Source organism: Copidosoma floridanum, unplaced genomic scaffold (assembly GCF_036245765.1).
Source record: "Copidosoma floridanum isolate Cflo_tuat_1 unplaced genomic scaffold, Cflo_Japanese_pri ptg000007l, whole genome shotgun sequence".
Lineage (NCBI taxonomy): Eukaryota > Metazoa > Arthropoda > Insecta > Hymenoptera > Encyrtidae > Copidosoma > Copidosoma floridanum.
In genome coordinates, this window is record NW_028321884.1 from 2582498 (window position 1) to 2604310 (window position 21813).

At 45.1% G+C, this 21813-nt stretch overlaps 1 protein-coding gene across 1 annotated transcript in view; it reads right to left on the reverse strand.

Annotated features, from left to right (window-relative positions):
* Positions 1-8414: 8414 nt before the first annotated feature.
* Positions 8415-21813, reverse strand: part of tei (irregular chiasm C-roughest protein teiresias) — a 158279-nt gene continuing 144880 nt past the window's right edge. Inside the window, exons 9-10 of the mRNA XM_089588712.1 lie at positions 10069-10247; positions 8415-9063 (exon numbers count right to left, since the gene is read on the reverse strand). Coding sequence (XP_089444838.1) covers positions 8821-9063; positions 10069-10247 — 422 coding nt within the window. The 3' untranslated portion in view covers positions 8415-8820. The remainder of the gene's footprint in view (positions 9064-10068; positions 10248-21813) is intronic.

A 21813-nucleotide genomic window follows, 5' to 3' on the forward strand; every position in this document is an offset into this window, starting at 1 on the left:
AAAATAATCAACGAAACCTCGATCTCGGCGCTTGAAAAGTTCGAGAGCGCGTTGCAACGATCGTCATTGTCACACGAGTTTGGCCGAGTAACATTGACTCACATTACCTCCCACTCTCTCGCTTCCGCGCGCACTCTCGCGAGGATGCAAAAAAAGAGCATAGGAGCCGAGGGGACTCTACTTATCGTCTGCGTGAAATTTCATCGCGGCGCGGACAAGGTGACTGCCATAGGGGCATCGATAAGGACGCCCTTCGCTCGTTTTGCCGTGCACGTGGCTCGCATGAAAATTACAAAAGGATAAAAGCGTCTAGGAAAAGTTTTTTGATAAAATACTTTTGCAGAGTCGAGGAGAAAAAAAAAAGAAAAAGAAGAAAAAAAATAACCAGATACATCCCTTAGGTGTACACTTCTTTTTTTCCCCTTCCATCCAATCAGGGTGAGGAGGGCTATACGCCTCCTTCCTTGCTGCTGCCGCAGTGCGAAATTAAATTGTCGAAGTTTAACGCATGCGAAACTTTCCGGCTTGTTTCTCGGGCCAGGTATATAAATATAGGCGTTAGTTTCTACAGGGAAACCCTCAGAGTGGCAGTAGTAGAGGGTACACTGTGAGGGATCAAGTGCTGGAAAAGATCGAGTGTCCGTGTCGATTATAGTCGGGTGTAACTTCTTGCGGGGAAGACGGGCACGCACGGGCCAATCACGACTCGATTCGCGCCGTGAAAAATTCAATTTTTTCCCAGGACTGACGCGCGGCCAATCGGTCGAATGGGACCTTGTTTCCAGCCCCACCCCCTTCCGATTCTTCGTTCCTTTTCTCTTTTCGCGATCAGGACACACGGTCTTTCTTTTCGAGTTGGATGTATATTATGTACGATGGGCTTTTTTGTTGAATATTTTTACGGGCGATTTGGATATCGCTTTATAATATTAAAGTCCTTTTGTTTTCCACATCCAGATGTGGGTATGGGTTCCGCGGCTATCGAGCCCCTGACAAATATTTAATGAGATTTTTATGGAATCCCATTTCGAGTCATAAATTTGTATGAAGTCGAAAAAACGAAGAGAAGGGGGGTGGGGAGGTTCATCCCGAGCCGGAATAAATTTAAGCCGTCGGGAATTGATGGACTATTGAAATTCCAGCACCGTGAAATATGCATCATTTACCAACCCGAAAAGAAGCTCCATCCATCTCGCGTATATCCCACCGAAAAAAAGAAAGATCAGCTACATCGCTTGTTGTGCACGATATCCACTCGCTGCAGAGTTACTCTCGAGAAATATCGATTACCAGAGAGAGAGAGCGGGGGATCGAAGGATGAGCCACTTCACCGTGTACTGGCTCGACAGATATGAAAAAAAAAAAGAGGGCCGCAGTCGAGATTTCAATGTCAGACCGATCGACCGGCAATAAAATCGCTTCTGACAGTGACCTAATCTCCCTCTCTCGCCTCTAATTGAAATTCATGTTCACTGCGTTGCACACGCCGAGGCTCTCCTGTTGTCAAGGTAACGCGGAGCGCGTCCGATGATGCTTCATTCGATAACCCACTTTATTTCGTCTTTTGATCTCTGGAAACCATACGAACGGAAGAGACAAGGGCGTGCCTGGCCCAGTTATTATTACTTTTTTTTCTTCCATCTACAAATCTGGATTCTCTCTCGGGGTTTACTCCGGAGAGTGGCTTGGAACAGAAAAGTGGAGGGTAATTGAAAAGCCGAAGCAAGTGCTCGTACTCATCAAGTACGACGGGGAAGGAGAATAGAGGAGGAGGGAGCCGGTCAAAGGAGCCCTAAACGCGCGGTGGCCGGGAAATTAGAAAAGTTTCGAGTTTGACGATTTTACACGCACGCACGCTTTTCTAGCCGTTACTAGAGCTTGCTCTCCCTCTCTCGCCCCTCTCCTTTGCTGGTTTTTCCTTAGTTCGTGAAAATGCAATTTCCACCCTGGCTATATATACCTTGTGGACCTTTTTTTTCCGGCTGCATGTCAAAATGCGGCGTGTCTCTTCTGTGGCGAGGAATAATTTGCCGGGAAGATTGAAAAAAAAGCTCGATTAGCATTTAGAGAAGAAAATCATCTTTTTCTTCTTTTCCCTCCTCATCGTTTTCCAACATTTTTCAAAAGCCGAAAGCGTGTCATCCGACTCGTGATTAGTACAAAGGTCAAAGGGAGATCGAAATTGGTTTTGATTTCCGTGGATGATGTTTTTTTGCCAAAAGCTCTCTAAGCATTTGGAAATTCGGGGATAACAATTGCCGAGTGGCTGGCGTTTTCCTTTGCCGAGAGGAAATCTCGTTTCTGGCGAGCAAACGTGACTCGAGCGGAGCATTCTATTTTCCGTGCGAGCCGTCCTCTCGGCCTCTCCGACGTATCTTTTCCTTTCATCCTCTCCCCCTGTGTCTTTTACGTCCGCGTCGACTCGTCGATTTCATCCGCTGCATTTTCCGATGTTTATTTCCCTCCCCCACCCCTCTCTCTGCCGTATTGTATTTTTCGTTTTTACGACGTTTTCGAGTTTATTTGCGATGCAAAGTTGGATACGGCTGTTGTTACAATGCCAAAGGGTCTCGAGGACGCGTACGTGAAAGCCCAGGGAGTCTTTCTCTGGAGTCTGTTGTTTCGAGAGGCCATTTCGATGGGTGTACTTTAAAGTAAAACCAGCTTTCCCGATGGCCCCGGATAAAGGGTATTTGAAATTTAAAAATCTCCTCTTTCTCCCCCTTGACACGATGGTTCCACCCAGGATTGCTTTAATAATTCACTTCGTCGTACACATCCGTACTCATATTTATTCATAATTAAATACGTTTCGAAAATAAAATGCATAAAGTTAAATCTTTTTGAGCCGCTGGTACGCCTGGATAAAAATGATTTACTCATAGTTGGTTGTTACTGTACGAGCCAGCTATACTACAATCGTACATTGAAATGTTTTTTCAACAACATTTCTGGGAAAAACGCGCGAATTTCGAGAGCCCCGGTAATCCTCTTCTAAATTCCTGTACAACCAACGGGTGGAGTAAAGGGGGGTGAAGAAGATGCTCGGAGCCAAGGAAAACATTTGCAGAACAAAGAAAATTGGTAAATCGTAAAACAAAGATGAGACGCCCGTCCCGTTGAGTCAAAGACTCTGGCGGAAAAACATTTTTACCTCTCTCTCGTTTCCACGCAAGCAAAGCGCTCGTCTTTGGCTCAGTCTCGGAAATATTTCCGAAGAAGCTCCGGCACGTCTATCTCATCTCGTCTCCTCCTCCCTACTTCCACGCGGCATTACCCCCGAGCTTGCAAGCTCTCGAATTCTCGTTACACGTCTTGCAGATCCGCGGAGGAGAAAACGCTCTTCCGAACAAAAAGGAAAAGAAAAAAAATCACACGGACGCGCAGAGTATCCTTTCCTCGTCCGGATGTGGGAAATAAATAAATGACGAACGGCTTCCCGGGACGAAAGGAGGAGGCTGGCCGCACGCGCGGATAAGGAGCACACTTTACCGCCCAGATAGCACGAGAGTTATGGCCTTCCACGGGTGGTGTGGTTTAAGCCCCCGACTCCTTACAACTCGGTAATTTTTACCCTCCAGTTAAGGGTAATTTAGGGTCTCTGGCCGGCAGAGAGTACGGGACTCTACCACCGCTGCCCTTTTTCACTCATCCTTCACAGAAACACGAGATGCTGCTCCTGCGCATGTACACCCCGGTCCTGCTAGCTGCGATCCACTAGCTCGTTAATTACCTACTCGAGTCCCGATTTCCAATGGAGAACGTGTAACGAGAGCGGGATCTCAACGTGGCCACGGGACTTTTTTTGTTATTACCACTTGTACCCACCCTGCTCCATTTTCTTCCCTGTCTAGCGTGTACCCAAAAACGAATTGTTAACCGTAACTTACCTGTACCTCACTCGTACAGCGTCAAAATGTAATATTAGCTCGACCCCTTTCCAGAGCGGTCTCCCTCCAGACAATTGTACTCTAAATTGTACATTCATCGTCCGATGTTTTTATTAAATCCTCTAGACCGAGTCTCGCGTTTTTATGACTCTTTTTTTTATTTATTTTATTTTTGTCGTATACCAAAACCCGCCTGCGTCAGAGTTAACCGCGATCGACACTCGCGTTTGTACAATTTACTTTTACAGTACACGAGGCAGAGTGCATGTTACATACAGCCCAAAAGGCTCGACACAGCCCTCGCATGAATAAACATCAGCATGAGAACCAAAGATGCAAAAAGCTTCTCGATTTTTTGCCGAGATCGAATACACACGAGGGTGTGTACATGCGCTTTATAATTTAGACGAGCCAGAGGGGCCCCCCGTATTTGAAATTCAAAGCTCCCCGGGGTAGGAAAAAAAAAAATGGGTCGGCTTTAATCGCGCCCCTCTTGAATTTTGAACGCCCCGACGACGAGGCTGATTCGATTGTGTGTACCAACGTTTTGTCCCACCCCCTACCTATCGACGCCCACGAAAAATAGTTATTTCGTCTCGTGTACACGCGTGAAATCAGGGTTGTAGGGTGCTATCGAGGAAACGAAAGCACCGCCGAAAGTGTGTACTACGTAGAGGAGAGCAATTAGAACCAGCCAAGCGTTGTCGGGCAGCCTCCGACAATGATAAACCAAGGAGGGGAAGCTGGACTAGCGCGGGCGCGTAAAATTGGAACATTTTACTTCTTCTCGCGGCGTGTATACACAGTAATGGTGCACTACAGCCCGCGAAGTTTGTTTCGTTAAAAGTTATACGCTCTGCGGGTGAAAAGGAGCGCCTCGTAACTCTACCTCGCTCCCGTGTATACCTACCTTCGCGGGTGGGCTGCCGGCGTTAAGTTTACGTGCCAGTGTCTCTTTTCTTTCCTCCTTGTCCCTTTGATTTTCGGACTTCATTTAACGCCCCGCGGGACTTTGGTCACGTTCTGCGGACAGTGCGGCTTAGCGCGCCCCTTCTCCCTTGCTTTTTCTCGTGTTTTTCGCCGATATACCGTTCCGTCGTCGGAATTTTCCAAACTCGCTCGCCGCGGGTAAACACGGTGCTTCGCGTGGAATATCACATGCGATGTCGTCGTTCTGGTTCGTGGGAAATCCTAAGCTTTGGTTGATCGGAGAGGTTTAAATGAGCAATCAGACGAGGAAGAGACAAGTGTTTTGCAGTTCAACAATTTTTTATTAGTATTTTTTTTTTTTTTTTTTTTTTTTCATTTCCATACTCCTGACAGACTTTTGGCAATTTAACTATACTTTGTTCATAGGGGAGTACGGGTCGGTTACAGTGTGTCACGACCCATACCAAATACATAGCGTCGGTAAGTGTTTTTTAGTGTCATGAACGAGCTCGTTATTTCGTTATTTGTTTTTTTTTTTTTTTTTTTTTTTTTTTTTCAATGTCATTATATCCTCATTTCCATTCAATATATTATTATGTACAAATTGACTTTCGCTTCGTGAACAGTAAAACACGTAGAAGATATTAACTAAATCGTCTCGTACAGCTCATTGCGCCACTCTGATCAAAACATGTAAGTTATTCGATAAACATGTAAACGTCGATGATTTCTATGTTCGTTAGAAACCATTTTGTTTTTTTTCTTTTTTTTTCTTTTTGTTTTTTCAGTATTACTATATCGGCAAAATTGATTGTACACTTAGTTGAAAGATCGTACTTACCTAGAACGAAACAATGACTGCGAGTATGTGATAAAAAAAAGGAAATTACATGATATTCTTTCTTTCAATCAATCGTGACAGATTCATCGGAGGACGAATGAAAAATTTTTCTCGAATACAATTGGTATTTATTTATTTTCTTTTTTTTTTTTTCGCAACACTACCTAATATACATATATACTATACAATCACGTATCAAAAAGGAAGAAAACAATAACAATATTATTTCATCTTAGACCTTTTGACGTGTACATAATAAATATACGAGCCATCGAAAAAGGAATTTAGGGACGGTTGGACACATTTTAATTCTTGGACTCGCAACTCTTTTTCTCTCTTTCTCTCGTGTCTGCGTGTATACATCGCGTAAAATCTAAGCTACAAGAAATTTCAATTACTCAGGGACGAGTAATCTCGTTAGCCGCGCGTTGAAGTTTAGGAGCAGCGCCTCGGGGTCCGGCTTCTCTTTTTCAATCCATCCGCGTGTGTAGCTCCTGTGCGACGCGGAGAAGGAAAAGAAAAAAAAAAAAAAACTTGTACGCGAGAAGAAAAACCAGAAATGCAAAATGTCATTCCAATCATAGGCTCTCTTTCACCGGGAAAAAGATCAAAGCTGGCTCGCGATTTATCTGTCTCCCGCGAACGTGAATAGAAGTTTCAAAGGAATATACCTCTTGCTTCTCCCCCGGAAATCGCGATTTTATCAAAGATGAAATGAAACCACTGCTTTTTCCTTCCGTTTCAGCGCACGTCTTTATCCGATCGTTTTTCTAGTTACTCGAGTGCCGATGTTACATGCGTAACATACATATACCCATGTACCATACATTATGTGTTTCTGTACATATGATCTCGTAGGAAAGTCAGGCAGTGTTTGTTTGAGAAATTTTATTGGAAATAACACGTGCGCGTTTGGATCGTTTTAATTTATTTCAATCGACAGCTGTATTAATCGAAAGTACATATTACACGTGTTTATGGGGGGAAAAAACAAGTATTTTCGCTTTGACTTTTGCGCGATCGCAAACATTTATCTACACAACTGCAATCTATTTATAATTAATATGCATACATTGTAGGTAGGTACTGTGATATTACATTCACATCGAAAGGAAAAATAGTCGAGCCGCGACGTAGGATGCCTACATAATATATATTATATGCTTAGTGAGATTTTACGCCTCTGTCTCTCTCGCCGTTAAATAAAATTTTATAAAAATATATCAACAAATGATTAATATTCATCTATATCGTATCAATAATAATATTAATAATAATAATAATAATAATAATAATGATGATAATAGTGATGATAATAATAATATGACATTACCATATGTTTATTATGTATAATATAATTACATATATTTTTAAATATATCATTTTTATATTTATTATATGTATAATAATAGTAATAATTCGTCATACGGCTCGCGCGTCCATCGATGATGCCATTTACAAGTAAATATATACACGTTACAAATTCTACTTTTTTCATTCAAAATAATCATAATAATAATAATGATAATAATATACAACAAATTTAATGTTTACGTAGGTGTACAGTAAATCTAATGGTTTTTGTTTTTCTTTCTCATTTGTTTCGAGTGACTCTGAACACTGCACGATTACGAGTATTTTTTTAAATTCATTTAATTATTTATTTTTTTCATTTTTAGGAAACTTTTGACATGAGTGACGTAAAAGGAAAAGAGTCACAGTAGCAGTGAAATCTCATGAATGAGCGTCAAGCGAACGTATTCATTTGTTATCGCAAAGGATCGCCAAAATCACTGTCCTCCCTCGCTAAATACAAACCCCTCGATCTATACAAATATTTACAATCATGCACACGCGCTTGGCTCACTCGCACATTTAATGTAGTAAATTCGAGAATAATGTCTATTTTTTTTTTTTTTATTGAACAGCATAGTCGACAATTTTTTCGCGTTTCTTGGAAAAAAGTACCGAGGCACAAACATCTGCAACGTAACACATTCGAACGATTTGACTTTACGAGGCGGAGCGTAACTCATCTCCACTGCGGAAAAAACCAAAAAACAAAAAAAAAAACCGGGCCAACGAGCTCCTCTCATCCGATACTTTTTTCGCAAGAATACAGAGATAAAGACGGAGCACACAATCATCGTGTCCCCGATTTTAATTAAAAAATTCGTCTAGATTAAACGGGAGGAAAACACCCCCTCCCCGATAACATTACCATCCTCTGACCTGTTTTTAAATCCCGCGCTCGCGAGAATCAACCGGGTACGCTGCAGGTGGCTGTGCACAGTACGTATACGTACACATATTACGTACGTGTAAGCGGCTCCTGTTCTGTGTGGCTGCGTCGAGCTGTCGCTCCGAAGACGTCTCGTTGAAATTCGCTCTGGGCCACGCGGAGATTCGCGCTTCAGAAAATTTAATCTTCTCTCTCTCCAGTGTGCGACGACGTCGCTGCCACCGCTTGGCGTACGTGACACTCCGATATGGGCGGAAGCTTAATAGGAAGATTCGAAGTCTCTCCCCTGTACGTGTACCCGTGATTTCCCCAGCCCCGTCATTTTACCCTTCTCTCTTTAATTTCCCCCCCCCGTCCCTTATGAAATCCGCCTCCTTAATTTTTTCCTCAATTCTCAGCCGCGAGCCCCCCTTACTAAGCCCTTTCTATTAGCCCGATAATCCCGCCTCGTTTGGGCGCGTAATTTCAAACGGACCCCTCCCACCCTCCTGCTTCTGAGTTACTCCCCGCGATTCACCCGGAAACTGAAAATTCATTGCGGCCCCCCTTTTTTTCGCGCTAACGATATCCATCCTCTTATCGGGCCATTGAAAAAAATTACCGCTCGTTACGGAGAGATGTTTCAAAAAGCAAATGGAAAAGAAAATAATCCCCCCCCCCCTCGAAAAAGTCAATTAGGCTCCTTTGGAAAATACCACCGTGTCGAGCCAATAATATCTACCACAGACAGTTGGTTACGCAACAGATTCGAATTAACGGGGCCGCCCTCTCGGAGGTATTGTCCGTATTGGCTGTACAAAACAAGATATTGGATTCCCGCGTAGGATGACGAGCTTTCGAGCCGGAGCTGAAGGAGCCCTTAGCTGCAGATGGAGACGAGGGAAGCAACGAGGGCCGGCGGCATCCGTAGCATCAGTTCAAGGCCGCGGCCTGAGCAGCAAGCGCGCGAGGGTCACGCAAGCGATGAGCCCAAAAAAGCTGGACCGGCTGAAGACCGGCCGGGCGCCGCTGTAGCTCGAGGCCTGGGTGACGTTGAGGGCGACCGAGGCGTTGGCTATGCCCTCGTTCGACCTGACGAAGAGCAACCACTCGCCAGCGTGCGCTCGCTGGACCCGCTCGAAGCGCAACACGCTGCGGTAGCAAGCCTCGGTACCGCCGCTCTGCAACATATGCGTTCAGGTGTCAGTCTACATAATATAGGATCGTTTCACTGAGGCGTATTATACATATATGCCAAGTCTGTCTTATGCGTTATTGTTATCGCGCTGTCTGTCTTGTATGATCAAGGGGGGGGGGGCGAAGGCTATTGTTCAGGATCACAGCCATTGTTACTGTATAACTGGCGTTAAGTACGAGCCGTGTTACGCTTCGGCTGTAATTTAGGTCGGATGTAATTGTGCGCCATCGATTATTCGCTATGCGTACAAATACATAAATGTTACTTTATGAGGTCGGGTAAACGTGACAGGTGTGAATGCTAACTTGAAACGCTACGTGCAAATATATTAACAAGTTGTACAATGAATCGGGATATTTTTTGTTAATAGTGGCAGAGTAAGGGACTCCCGAAGCAAGAAGACAAGGTATAAATGTAGTGGGACGGAGAAGAGGATCGGGGGCCGTTAATCCCGAAAGCCACTGCCGCAAGAACGCCATGGGACGTTCCTCCCGTGTGGGGAGTTGCGAGAAAGTCAATGGCGCGGGAAACAGTAACTCCTTACGCGCGAACGTGAAATATCGCCCGAGCCCCTCTATCCCCTTTTTTTCCCTACTGCAGCTTTTCCTCTGCCTCCTCGCCTTTTTTCCATGGTATAGCCATTTTTTCCTTTTTTTCGTACCTCTTGTTAATTTTTTTTTTTTTTTTTTTTTTTTTTACCGATCGCGATATACATCCGTACGTATCGCGGGCTTTTCACGGAAAATTCATCCACGAGCGACACGAGATCGTTGCATTACGTAAAGGTGGAAAAAGAAAATTATTTAATCAAGTCTGTCACGTAATTTGTCTCAGTTTCACGAACAACAAAATGTACGTTTCGTTGGAGAAACGTGGCAAAGGCGTGGGACAGGATATACCAAGCGATACACGTGTGTATTTTTATTCCATAAAAAGTACACAAGAAAGCAATGAAAAAAAAAAAAAAGGGGCAGAGGGGATGTCTCACCTCGATGGGCAGAGCCCGCACCCCATCGCGAAGCTCGCCGCCCGGCAGGTAAACCCTCTCCTCGGACATCCAAAAGACCTTGGTGTAGGCCGGTTCCGCGCAAAATTCAACCACCACGTCGATCGAGTCGCCTTCGTTCGTCCTCATCGTCTGCGACGGCGGATGGACCATGGGAGCTCCTGCAAAGAAGAAAAAAAAAAAAAAAATTGCCTGACGTGAGTAAAAAAATGAACAACAAAATCATCAGCCAATACGCACACGATGCATTATTTGAATACACCGAGTACGAGGTAAAATATAATCCATGGAGCGGGTGCGGGAAGGTATAATGCTTTCTCAAATTGTTGAAGAGAGTCATCATCGTGGAGTAACGTCACAGCAACCGACTGTCCCACTCACCTGGAGGCAGAGCCCATGCGCTAGAGAAAAGACACACACAGGATGGGGGTAGAGTCGGGCGCGTAACACTCTGCACTCCAACTAATTGAAGCTTGGGGTTGGGGGTAGACAGTCGCCGCAACACACGCACCCTTCCTCTCTCTCATCTACATAAATTTGACGCTTCGTCGAACTCGCAGTACCTCCTCCCTGTGACCCCCTTTCAACCGCCGCGCGAGTCTGTCCCTCCATCACCTGTGCTCGCGCGTGTGGGTATTATCCGAGTGACGTTGTTCGCTCCTTGACTCGCACAAAGTTACGGACGCATCGAGCACACACACACACACGTACACCGGTAATATTAGTACAGCGAGTCCGAGCCCTCGAGCTATATACGCGGCCCTCCCCGACGCTGCGTGTGCTCATGAATATTCCGAGGTTCGGGAAATTACCGGAATTCCCGGAGAGCCGGCTTTTCGCGCTCCTTCGCGAGAGAGATTTGCCTCCCTCGTCCACCATCACCCGCACAACTAGCCATTTCGTTCCGAGGCTATATACTCATTCCCTCTCGGCTATTTTTTTTTCTCCCCTTATCTCTCTCTCTCCATACCCATCGAAGGGAGCCCCGAATCCTTTGATTTCGCCTTCGGGGCTCTCTGTTTCTTTCGATTAGCTCGAGGGTACTTTTACTTTTTTCGAGGGTCAAAGAGGGTATCCGATACGACTTTTTGAGCAATTTAATCGTCGCGCGCAACTTACGGGCAAGAGTTTAAAGAACAGCCCCGGAAAAACGAGGGAAGGAAGGTCGAGAGTGAAGTTTTCTCATCATCTCCTATAAGTAACGATTATTAAAGTTCATCCCCCCACGTGTACATGGTCTCTCGATGCTGCATTAGCATGATGTATATACATCACGCGTATATATGCATATTCTGGAAAAAGTTGATCATTTTGTAAATTAAGCCCGTAACTGCGAGGATTATTCGCCAAGGTGGATAATATGGTTGTACAAGCAGGGAGCGGAGGGCATTATCCCCGAGAAATTAAAGTTTAATCGCTCCGCGTTTGTGTGAAAAATAAAACAAACAAAAAATGTCCAACCCTCCGCGCCGAGTGGACGGCAATTGCGCGCTGCTGGAAAATTTATTAAACGATCCCGGGGTAGATCGAGGGACAGACTTATTTCCCCGATTAGCATTAGCACGGAGGGGTAGGGGGGCGAGAATTCACTCGGACAGCTCGTTTCAAAAGACGCTATCATGACCGGCGCACAACCCCATTGTTGCGAACGAGGGGACAGGCTACGAAAGCGAGGAGCAGCCGGCTCGCGTTATCATCCTTTTGTTCGGAATGTTCATTAAAGCGCTCTAAGCGGCTTTACCTTAGATTCCGGATTACGATGTCGCCGATTCGGCCTAGCCCTCCCCCACCGATATGTGTATATATTTGCACGTGTATAAATGTGAGGGTGCTCCTTCTCCTTCCGTCTCTGGCGATCCCTCGTGAAATTGCATTTTCACTCGTCGCCTCTTTTGTGTGTACCTGTAGTCGTACGTATACGTATACGAAAAGAAAATAACGTGTTCCTCGTTGATGCACATTCATGGAAAAACGCGTATATAGGGATTATGTGGTATACATTGTCCTACGACGAGTGGCAAAAGTTGGGATCAAGATCCTCACCCCCTCCGCCAACTCTCGAGAATCATTATTGATGGGCTGGGTTGAAATAACAAGGCGTACGCTCGAGCGCCGAGAGTAACTTTTCGCGGAGAGGGAAAATAGAGACTTTGCCGCAATTTGCCCCCGGAAAATTGCTCAAGTTCAACAAACTTGAGTAGCGCACCGGGTTCTAGGTGAGGGGTAGTACTACCTATACTTGGTTATTCTAGCGGTTAAGAGCGGCGGTAGTGGTTATAATGAGTGCGTATTTGTCGAGAGATGCCCGGGCGGGCGAGTGTCTCGAAGACAAATTGGGGAGCTGCCACCCGCCACGATTTCTGGGTCCATTTGTAGATCCGTGGGTATATGCTTTTTCGGATGTTATTTCGAAAAAAAAGGGCCGGGGGGTTGAATCCGAGGGAGACGTGCTACAGCAAAAAGCTCTTTTGCACGCGAGCTTCGCACCCTATTTTGCAGTAGGGTGGCGTCAGCCCAACAGCCGGTGGGATAGGATAAACTACGTATAGTCTGTCTCGCATCCGCAGGGGTATACTCCGCTGCTTGGCGAAATTCGGTACAGGACCTGCCAGTCGCGACGTGTCCTTTGGGGTGGAAGTGCGAATACTTATAAATTGACAGGGGAATGATGGTGAATGACGAGTGTGTGGAAGTGATGGGATGAATCGAGTGGGGGGCGTAGGTTGTATAAACGAAATCGGGGGAGATGACAGTTGTTCCGGGCCGCTTGGGGATTTAATTCCTCTTTGCTGCAACATCTGATTCGTGAATTTATTTTCGGTCTCCGGGGAGAGTTTTTTTTTTGTTTCCATCAAATTGAGTCTCGGAGATCCTTTGTAAAAGATGCATGGAGTCTTTTTTTTTTTTTCGGTGAAAATTCTTCTTATAACGGTTTTATTAGAACTGACGCCACAAATTGCGTTAAACATTTTAATTAAATATCTTTGATTACGTCGGTTTTCGGATGTAATCGATGGATCAATAAAATCATTCGTTCAAACCGTTGAAACACAATACGCTGTAGTTTTATTTTATCAGAGATCGATGGGATTCTTCGATAAGAAATAACCGGAAGCATTACTTGAACGAGTCGGCGAGGCAGAAAATATTTTTGCACAATTAATGGAATTTCATGAGCTTATAAATTCTCGCACAAGACAGTCGACGATCATCCGGTATAAATGTACGTTATTTAAAAAATTTTTGTTAATAAAACAATTTCATTTTTTTTAAAACGCTGACGTTGTATTTTTTTAAATTGGGTTACATAAGTTACAAATATTCTTCAATACTGTAGATGTACATTGAGTAAAAGAGGATAACAAGTACAATTAGACACTGTTCTTGTACATTTTTGCATTGACGTAATTTCTTTAGAAATCTTTATAATTGTAAATGCAATATTAAAGACTTGCTTGCGGTAGGGATAGGCGTGACTGACCTTTTGTGTTTGCTATCAAAAAATCGAAAACTTAGTGATTTATAAGCTAACTTATACCCCAATAAGCACACACACTTCTAGTGAGTGCATATGAGCAAAGTCGGGAAATTGTAATAATTACTCGAGTACTTAAAATTCATCGTTAAATTGATGACGTGCATGGGCGCCGAGTAAGGACTCCCGATGATTTCAACGACTCCCAACTACCCCAAAGAACTCCCATATCCCATGGAGTCTTTTTTTTTCGCTTCAGGACCGCTTAGTTCCACGTCTCCTTTTCTCAGTTTGCTCTTTCTCTTCAACAGCAGCAGTAGCTACGTGGTTACTTTTCATTTCTTCTTATGCGCTTTTCAGACTTTCCAGCTCCAAAGACAAAGGCGCTGCCAAGCGGCGGCATCTCTCCTCTGCAGAGCTCTGTTTTCCTCCCCCACGGACAACCGTACCCCCTGCATACATACATATATATATACAACCCACCGCGCTGTCATTATACCGTCCTCGTCCCCACCGTGTCCCCAAGCCTCTGCAGTTCCACCTCGTCGCGGAAACTGCTCTCGTCCCCCTCACCTTTCTTTTTAACAAAGTTCCCTGGTCTTACTGTCGCTCTGCTATTAGGCTCATTCTTCGCCTCCTCCTCCTCCTTTTTCTCGCCCCGACAGTGATTAAGGTATTTTTCAGTTTCATAAAGTACTTAAGCCACTCTCTTTTAGATTAAATTAATCTTTTCTCCCCGAGTCTCTTTTCTTTCGTTTTTTTTTTTTTTTTTTTTTTCGCGCTAAAACTACGTGCGTCCCACAATGGCTTCCTATCTGCGGTAACTATTCTGCAAATTGTGCTGAATAACCATTTTATTTCTTTTGAAAACGGTAAAAAAAAAAAAAAAAAAAAAAAAGGATGGCTTTTTACAAAAAAAAATATACATCCCACTAGTTGATTTTAATACGAGAGCATAGCTACGAGGCAAAAGGTAACGAGAGTTGTCTGTTTTCCTTGTTGTTGTTATCTCCGCATCTCCTCTCGTTATATACATTAGACGTATATCACTATGTACAATTCTCTTAGGCGGGGAAATACAAGAATATACGCGAAACATTTGCTTGGAGGGAAAAAAAAAAAAAAAAAAAAAAAAAAAAAAATGGGAACGAGAAATCTTGGAGCGAGCTCAGCGAGGCGTCGCCGAGTCTCCCCCGAGCCATCTTTCCACCCTCGAAATTCACAAGTCAGCGTAACACCGGCAAATAAAGAAAAACAATACGGTGTAAGGAACGGGGGGGGAGGTAGACAGAAGTACACTCGGCTTCCGAGGGGCGCACGGCTGACCACGACGGTCTTGTTTGCCGGCGCGCCCGGGAAATTAGTGTAATTAGGAAAAGAGCGGCCAGCTGTAATCTTTCACCTGATATCCCCGTAATTGCCGGCAGTGGTGGTTGTAGCAACAACCGAGCCTGCTGCTGTTCAAATAATTTCATTTGCATAACGATTATATGATTACTCCTCGGCCCACTGCTTGTGCGTGTGCGTTATCTACGCCCCCTTGCGTTTGCTCGCGGATGAGAGAAGTTGGCCTGAAAATTAGCCCCTGGCTATTCCATAATGGCTATTAAAACGGTGCACGGAATTTTCTGTTCGTGCACCGTTTGAGATGGAAACGTGAAGCTATGTTTTTTCATTACCTGTGCTCTCTGTATAGGGTTTGACTTATCGCGTGGTAATAAAAACCAATAGACACAACATAAGCACTCCCGAAGCGTCATCAAATATTTATACGGGCAAAGAGGGAAACCCCACCTACGACAACTCCAGCTGTACGAAATTTGAAAATCATTCCGACTCACCTGTCGCTTTGACCGAGCGCGGCTCCTTTGTCTTCCGAGCTCTGCACAGACGCGTGTTCACGTGTGCACTTGTATATACGCAAACAGAAAAACGATAGCCGCTCCTCTCTGTGTTCTTTTCCCCCTTTGCAGCGTCGATACGCGCGCGCACACGCATATACACCTACAGCCGTGCGATACAAAGATTTTCCAAGAGACAAATCCCGGGGGGACGCAACGTCGTTTGCACAGCTCCGAGCTATCGGTCCGTATTCCGAGTTTTTGCGCGACTACTCCCTTTTTCCTACTTTGGAATAGCCCCCTCCCTCCGCCTGAACTACATTCTTTCCTTTCTTTCGCTCGTTTTCCTTTGCCCTTTTATCTCTGCAGGGATCATTTTACGTGTCCGTACGTTTTTCAAAATCGCGATGATACATGGTTAACGAGCAAAAATATGCACAAGTAGGTACATCATTAACTTTCTACGTTACATTTTTAACGATTACATACGTGTTGCCGGCTCGTTTATGCGGCCGCTATAATTGGGAGTGTAAACGAAGGTAAGTATAGGGTAAGCTTGAAAAAAAAAGAAAAAACCGCTCGACCTGATTGTGTTTTTCCATGACGTAGGGGCTTAATTAAAAAACAAAAAAAAAAATGCAGTAAAGACCGCTTAGTCCCGCTCCGTTCGCTAAATTGCCGATGCACTTTTTTTCCATTACGATTCACCCTCACCCTCCGAGAAAGATGATTTATCCAATGGTCCGAATTAACAGGTATTCTAAAATTGATGGGCCTGTTGATCGAAATTAACATTCGCGCCCAACATGTCACTCCCCTGGGGGTTGAAAACGAGAGTGCAGCCTTTTTTGTTTTCCACCCTCGTCTCCGACTCGAGGAGCAAAAAAAAAAAAAAAAAAAAAAAAAAAAAAAAAAAAAAAAAAAAAAAAAACGGAGAAACATGCGCTGGCCTTGGTTTCCTCGCGGACGAGCTTATGCGCGGGAGCCCGAGATCGCGGGGGTCCGAAAAACAAGCACGACAGGAGATTCCCGAGGAAACGCCGGAGAGACAAATTACCGGGACGCGACTCTTCTCCCTCCGTCATCCATGTAGACGCGTATACGTGTATCGGGTGAAATTTATTCAGAGGCTCTCCCCGCAGCCCCCCCGAGAGTCCGTTGTTATCGCGTCGCATATATATACACACCCCGAGAGAGGAAGATAGATAGAGATGAGACGGGGAGGCCGTAATGGGCGAATACGCAAGTGCAGGGTGTGGGAAATCGGACGATGACGACGAGGGAAATAACGAGACACCCGAGCGCTCCTGCAGTCCCGAGTCCATCGAGGGGAGGAAAAAAAAAAAAAAAAAGACTTTTCGCGTGTGCGCAGGATGAGAAAAAAAAAAAGTCAAATGAATACATACAAAAGAGTTAACAGCTAGCGTAAGTATTTCAAGTGTCAATAGCGGTTGTCGTTAAACCGAGATGGCTAGCGATAGGGCGGCTTTGGCGAAACTCCGAGTGCCATTTAGCCGTTTCGAGTCTTCCCGTGCGCGTGTAACGCCCTTTCTTTCGTGCCGATACTTTTAACGGTACGAGTGTCACTCGGGTTATCAAGAATGATCCCCTTTTGACGGGGTATCGGAAGGGAAAAACCTGAAACTTTGCCCCATCGCCGCGTGACTCCCGGTAGCTTTCACCTCCAAAGGCCACGGGAGGAACGCGCGCGTAGACATTTATACTACGAGAGTGAACGAAAGGAGAATACTCCATTTTCCACCCAATCGAACGATTCTATTCGCGTATCAGTGGTCTTTCGTTACACTAACGCGTCTGGTGAATTACACGAGAAGAGCACATGTGGGGAGGAGGAGTTGGAAGGGGTTTAATCTGCAAATTATCAGTTTGAAGCTCGGGAGTGGCGCAACGCTGCTCATTCACTTCGCTGTAGTAACGATACTCCGTTATGTACGGGAAATCCGGAAAATGGGAAGGGGGAGGATAACCGAAGGCACCGTGGCAACGGATACACGCGCCACATGTGTACAATACCGCACGCCTTCAGTCCGTGGATGCACTCGCGCATCTGCATTCCATTTGGAGCTATAATATACCCTGGCTTTCGCCGCGTTATTCAATGCGCATATACCTCGGGGCGCTCCGTGGATGCGTACACCAGAAGCCGTTTCCTTACCTTCCCTGTACGCTTGTGCCCCGTGTGCGCATTTAAACCACAGCGGAAAGCGCGTCTGGTTATCCGGACCGAGCACCCCAATAACCCCCCCCCCCCCTATGTGCACACACATTCGCACACAAAGAGAAAGATAGAGAGAGAAGCGCTGAGAGGCGGAAGGCTCGAGCTTCCGACTCGCCAGCCGACTGCCAGCTATACTCCATGGTATATGTACGTGGTATAGGTAAGCTTACCTATAGCTGTGCCACTACTCGTTAATCAACGGCCCCCGGCTAAGCCCCTTTCGAGCAAACAGTACTCTCTCTACGCATGCCGGCCATTGAATTACCTGGATATCAACGAGGGAAAAAAATGCTCTCTCTCTCTCTCCCCCCAAGCCCGAGATATCGCACTTCCGTGATGACGGAGGGCTGTACTTTTTGCGTTTCAGGACTTTGTACCAACATAATATTATATAGCCCCCGTGCACCGAGTCGTATGGCAAAGTTTTAATTGTACATTTTTTGTTTTAGTTCAATTTGGAGAATCATGGGGTTGCAACAATCAAGAGGGGCTTCAAAGGATACGGTTGCGTGTACCAAGATAAATACAATTAGAAAAAGGTCTGAGAAAAAAAAAAGAGATATACAAAAAAATTTCAAAGGTAAAAGAAAGAAAAATAATGCGAATGAGGGGGAAACAGGAGCACAAACGCTCGAGAAAAAAAAACTTCCTTTCGGCTAAGGGTGGTGGGAAAGGAGCGAAAAGTGCCCCTGCAATAATGCAAAAAATGTACATGGTGTATAAAATAAAGTTTTTGTGTGTATTTCGCTTTTTTTTTTATTAATTTAGATTCTCGCGTGGAAAACACAGTTTTGCCAGCTCTCGAGCACCCAGTTCGAGTGCCCCGAGGGTAGGGTATGTGGGGTGAGTTTTATTAGCGCGTAAATCTTACTCGATGCAAATGGCTGGTCTCGCCGCCTCGAAAATACGAATTTTACTATCGTCGGAAAAAGTTTGGAAGTTAAAAAAAATTACAGCAACACGGGTTATGGCGAATTTTAATAACAAAACTTTGGCGCTTTTCCGACGAGAGGCCGGCGAGTCGATTGCAAAACTTCTTTTTCGTATTACCGTGCCCTACGAGCGACAGGGGCATTTATCTTTCCGTACAGGAAAATCGACGTAAAAGCAGATGAGAAATAATGGCTCGCAGTGACGGAGCGTGGAAAAAATAGAGCAATCGGGAAAACGATAATATCAGGGACTAAAGTGAGAAAATGCAGGCTAATGAAACGATATACGTGTAGGCGTTGCTCGAGAGAGCGTTTTTCTCGCGAAACAGCATCAATCTGTACGACAAAAAAAAGATGAAAAAAAAAAAAGAAGAAAAAGTAGCTGCGATGGCGTGTATAAACTGACGGGGCCAAGTGGAAGGAAAAGTGATCGACGCCCCGCGCGACATCCATTACGAGCTAGGCGCGCATTACCCGTCCACCCTCCTCCTGCTCCGCCTCGTGCACGATGGACGTGCACCATCTCCTCCTCCTCCTCCTTTGACTTTTCCCTTATCGATCACTTTTCTCTCTGTTCATACCACCAGAAGCTCCTGTCTCTCTATTTTTATTCCATTTTTTTTTCTTTTCATCCACCCACCCTCTCGATGCGCGGACAACCGTCCCCTCTGTTTCACAGTCTCGTAGTCGAAACCGAGTCATCCGTTTTAGCGCTTATTATGGTTTTTTTTGTTTTTTTTTAATTTTCCTTTTTTTGTATTTTTGGCGCCATTCATTAATACACCCCTGCAGCAGCCTTTACACAGGAAGACAAAAAAAAGTGTCCGTCGGTTGTTTGCCGCTGAAATAGAAAAATGCTCCTACCGCGTGTGATCTACCAATTATAGCTACGCGAGTGCGCGTACAACGGCTGAATGGGGGCATGGTGTGGATAGAGAAAACTTTTCTTTGTGTCATTCGGCTTTTCTTTTTATTTCATTGTTTTTTCACAGTCGTTGTTACTTAATTAATAGATGGGAGTACAGTGGGTGCGCGTTTTCAGAAATTTGTATCGTTAAACTCGAGTTCGACAATACCAATAGCATCGAATAACCATCACAGCTATTGCAGATTTAATATCGAGGGTATTGGATTATTGGTATTTAAATTCCAAAAGTAGATTTTTTTTGTTTTTTATCAGCTACAATTGAAAGAAAACTTGTGCTGAACCCGACTCTAGTGATACTTCACAACTTGATGAAAAGAATTAATCGGCTCACAAGGAGGGATGGAAGAAAATATGAGATTGTCTTTAACAATCAAACAATAAATTTGAAAACTAGTTTTAATCAAACCATGTCAAGATAGAAAAAAAAAAAAGATTTGTCAGCCCACTTTGTATTGCGATAGGCAAAAAAAAAAAAAAAAAAAAAAAAAACCTGAACGACAATACTTTCGTCTGATTTCCTCTCTCTCCCCAGTGACCTCATCGAGGACGGAAAGATAAAATCCGTTTTTCCCAAAACCCACTCCTGCGCACCCGGTTAGAAAGTCCCCTCACATACCGCCGTGACGAATAAGTTCATCAACTCGGTGGGGGGGGGGAGTTTTTGTCGCGTCCCCCACAACAGCAGCCTCCGTCCCCGATTTTGCAGGGGCATTGTACTCTGGAGGAAAAGTCCGCCGTAGCAGCCGAAGATGGAACGCTGTCCGTCGGAAATTTTTTTTCCTCCCCCCCCCTTCCCCCCACATACGTGCACAGGCCACGGTATAGGGTCGGGAGGAAGAAAAACCGATCGACCGAACAGCTCGGTTGTATCCGCATTCGACACGACAGAGTTCGCCGAGAGGTTTTACTAGCTTCTTCTTCGTCTTCTTGTCGGAGGCCCCCCCGCGCGATTATCGAAACTTGCTGAAGTTGGAAACCCCAATCCCACCCGTACGGCGCCGTCATCTCCACTCCCCCCCCCCACATGCGCATGTGTACACACACACACACACGTGTATTAAAAGACGAGCTGATGCTGTGGTGGCGAAGGAGTTCGATACAAGAGAGGGAGAGCCGAAGGTTACACTTTGTTCGTGTGCCGCATTTTTAGAGCGACTAGCTCTTTCCCCCGCCACATATTGCTTCTCGAGACTCTTATCCGACCACGTCCTCTTCTCTCCTACCCCTTCGATTACTTTTTTTTTTTTTTGTTTTTTTCCCCTACTTTTATACGAAAAGTTTCATTCGAACGGAATTACTCGTCTATAGTGGGCATATATACGCGCAATACAAATATACAAGCGGTGCCACGGCGCGTGGCCGACGTTTGTTTGCCCGTACACGTGTAGGTAGTATACACCAAGTACTCGTTTGCGCGGGACAAAGGAGTGCATCGCGGTATACACGCGGCGTGAAGTACAATTAAAGCGAAAACCCTCTGGGTGATTGTAAAATGATTCGGGTCAACGACGCCCGCGCGGAAATTCGAATTAAAAAAGCCTCGAGGTTTGAGCGATGAATCGGTTCGGCATCCGTACAGTGGATATTTTACGCGCGTTCAAATTGTGTCCTAATGGAAGAAAGGACTATTGCATCTGCTCTTTTGTTTCGATTATTTCGCGGTACATAGAAGAGAGAGGAGAAAAAGTGGGGGAGGGTAATTCTACCTAAATGAAACGGGTTTGTAATTCACATCCAATCCTAGATTAATTCAAACAAAGGTGCGATCATTAACGCCCCGCTATTTACTGCTGGTACACAGATGGAAAGCCGAGAGTAAAAATCCACCAAATGAAATTACGAACCTGCCAGATAATGTGTATTTATTGTATACCCTGCTGGGACAAAAATGCCCATCATCCCTGTATCTACTCACGAGATCTGCTATTGATGGCCAACCTTAAAAAAAAAAAAAAAAAAATACCCGTACCGATCGTGAGGGAAATCAAACCGCGTATCCCTGGCAATACCATACATACCCTCTTCCAGCCCTCCGGGGCACAGGGACGGCGCAATTCGAATGCAGCGCAAACAGCGTCAAAAGCACGAGGCGTAGTATCGGTGGCGCGTGTCCCATCCCGGGCCCCTCTTTTTCTTCCTCCCGGATAGCGCTCTCGGCGCATGCATACGAAACAGCTCGTGGTAGCCCTCCATCGGAAAATAAGAGCGGGGCCGGCTTATACGGGATCGCAACGAGAGCACGCGGGGTGAATTTTTTTTTTTTTTTTTGCACCCACGCATACTCGAGTTATTATCTACACATGCGAATCTCT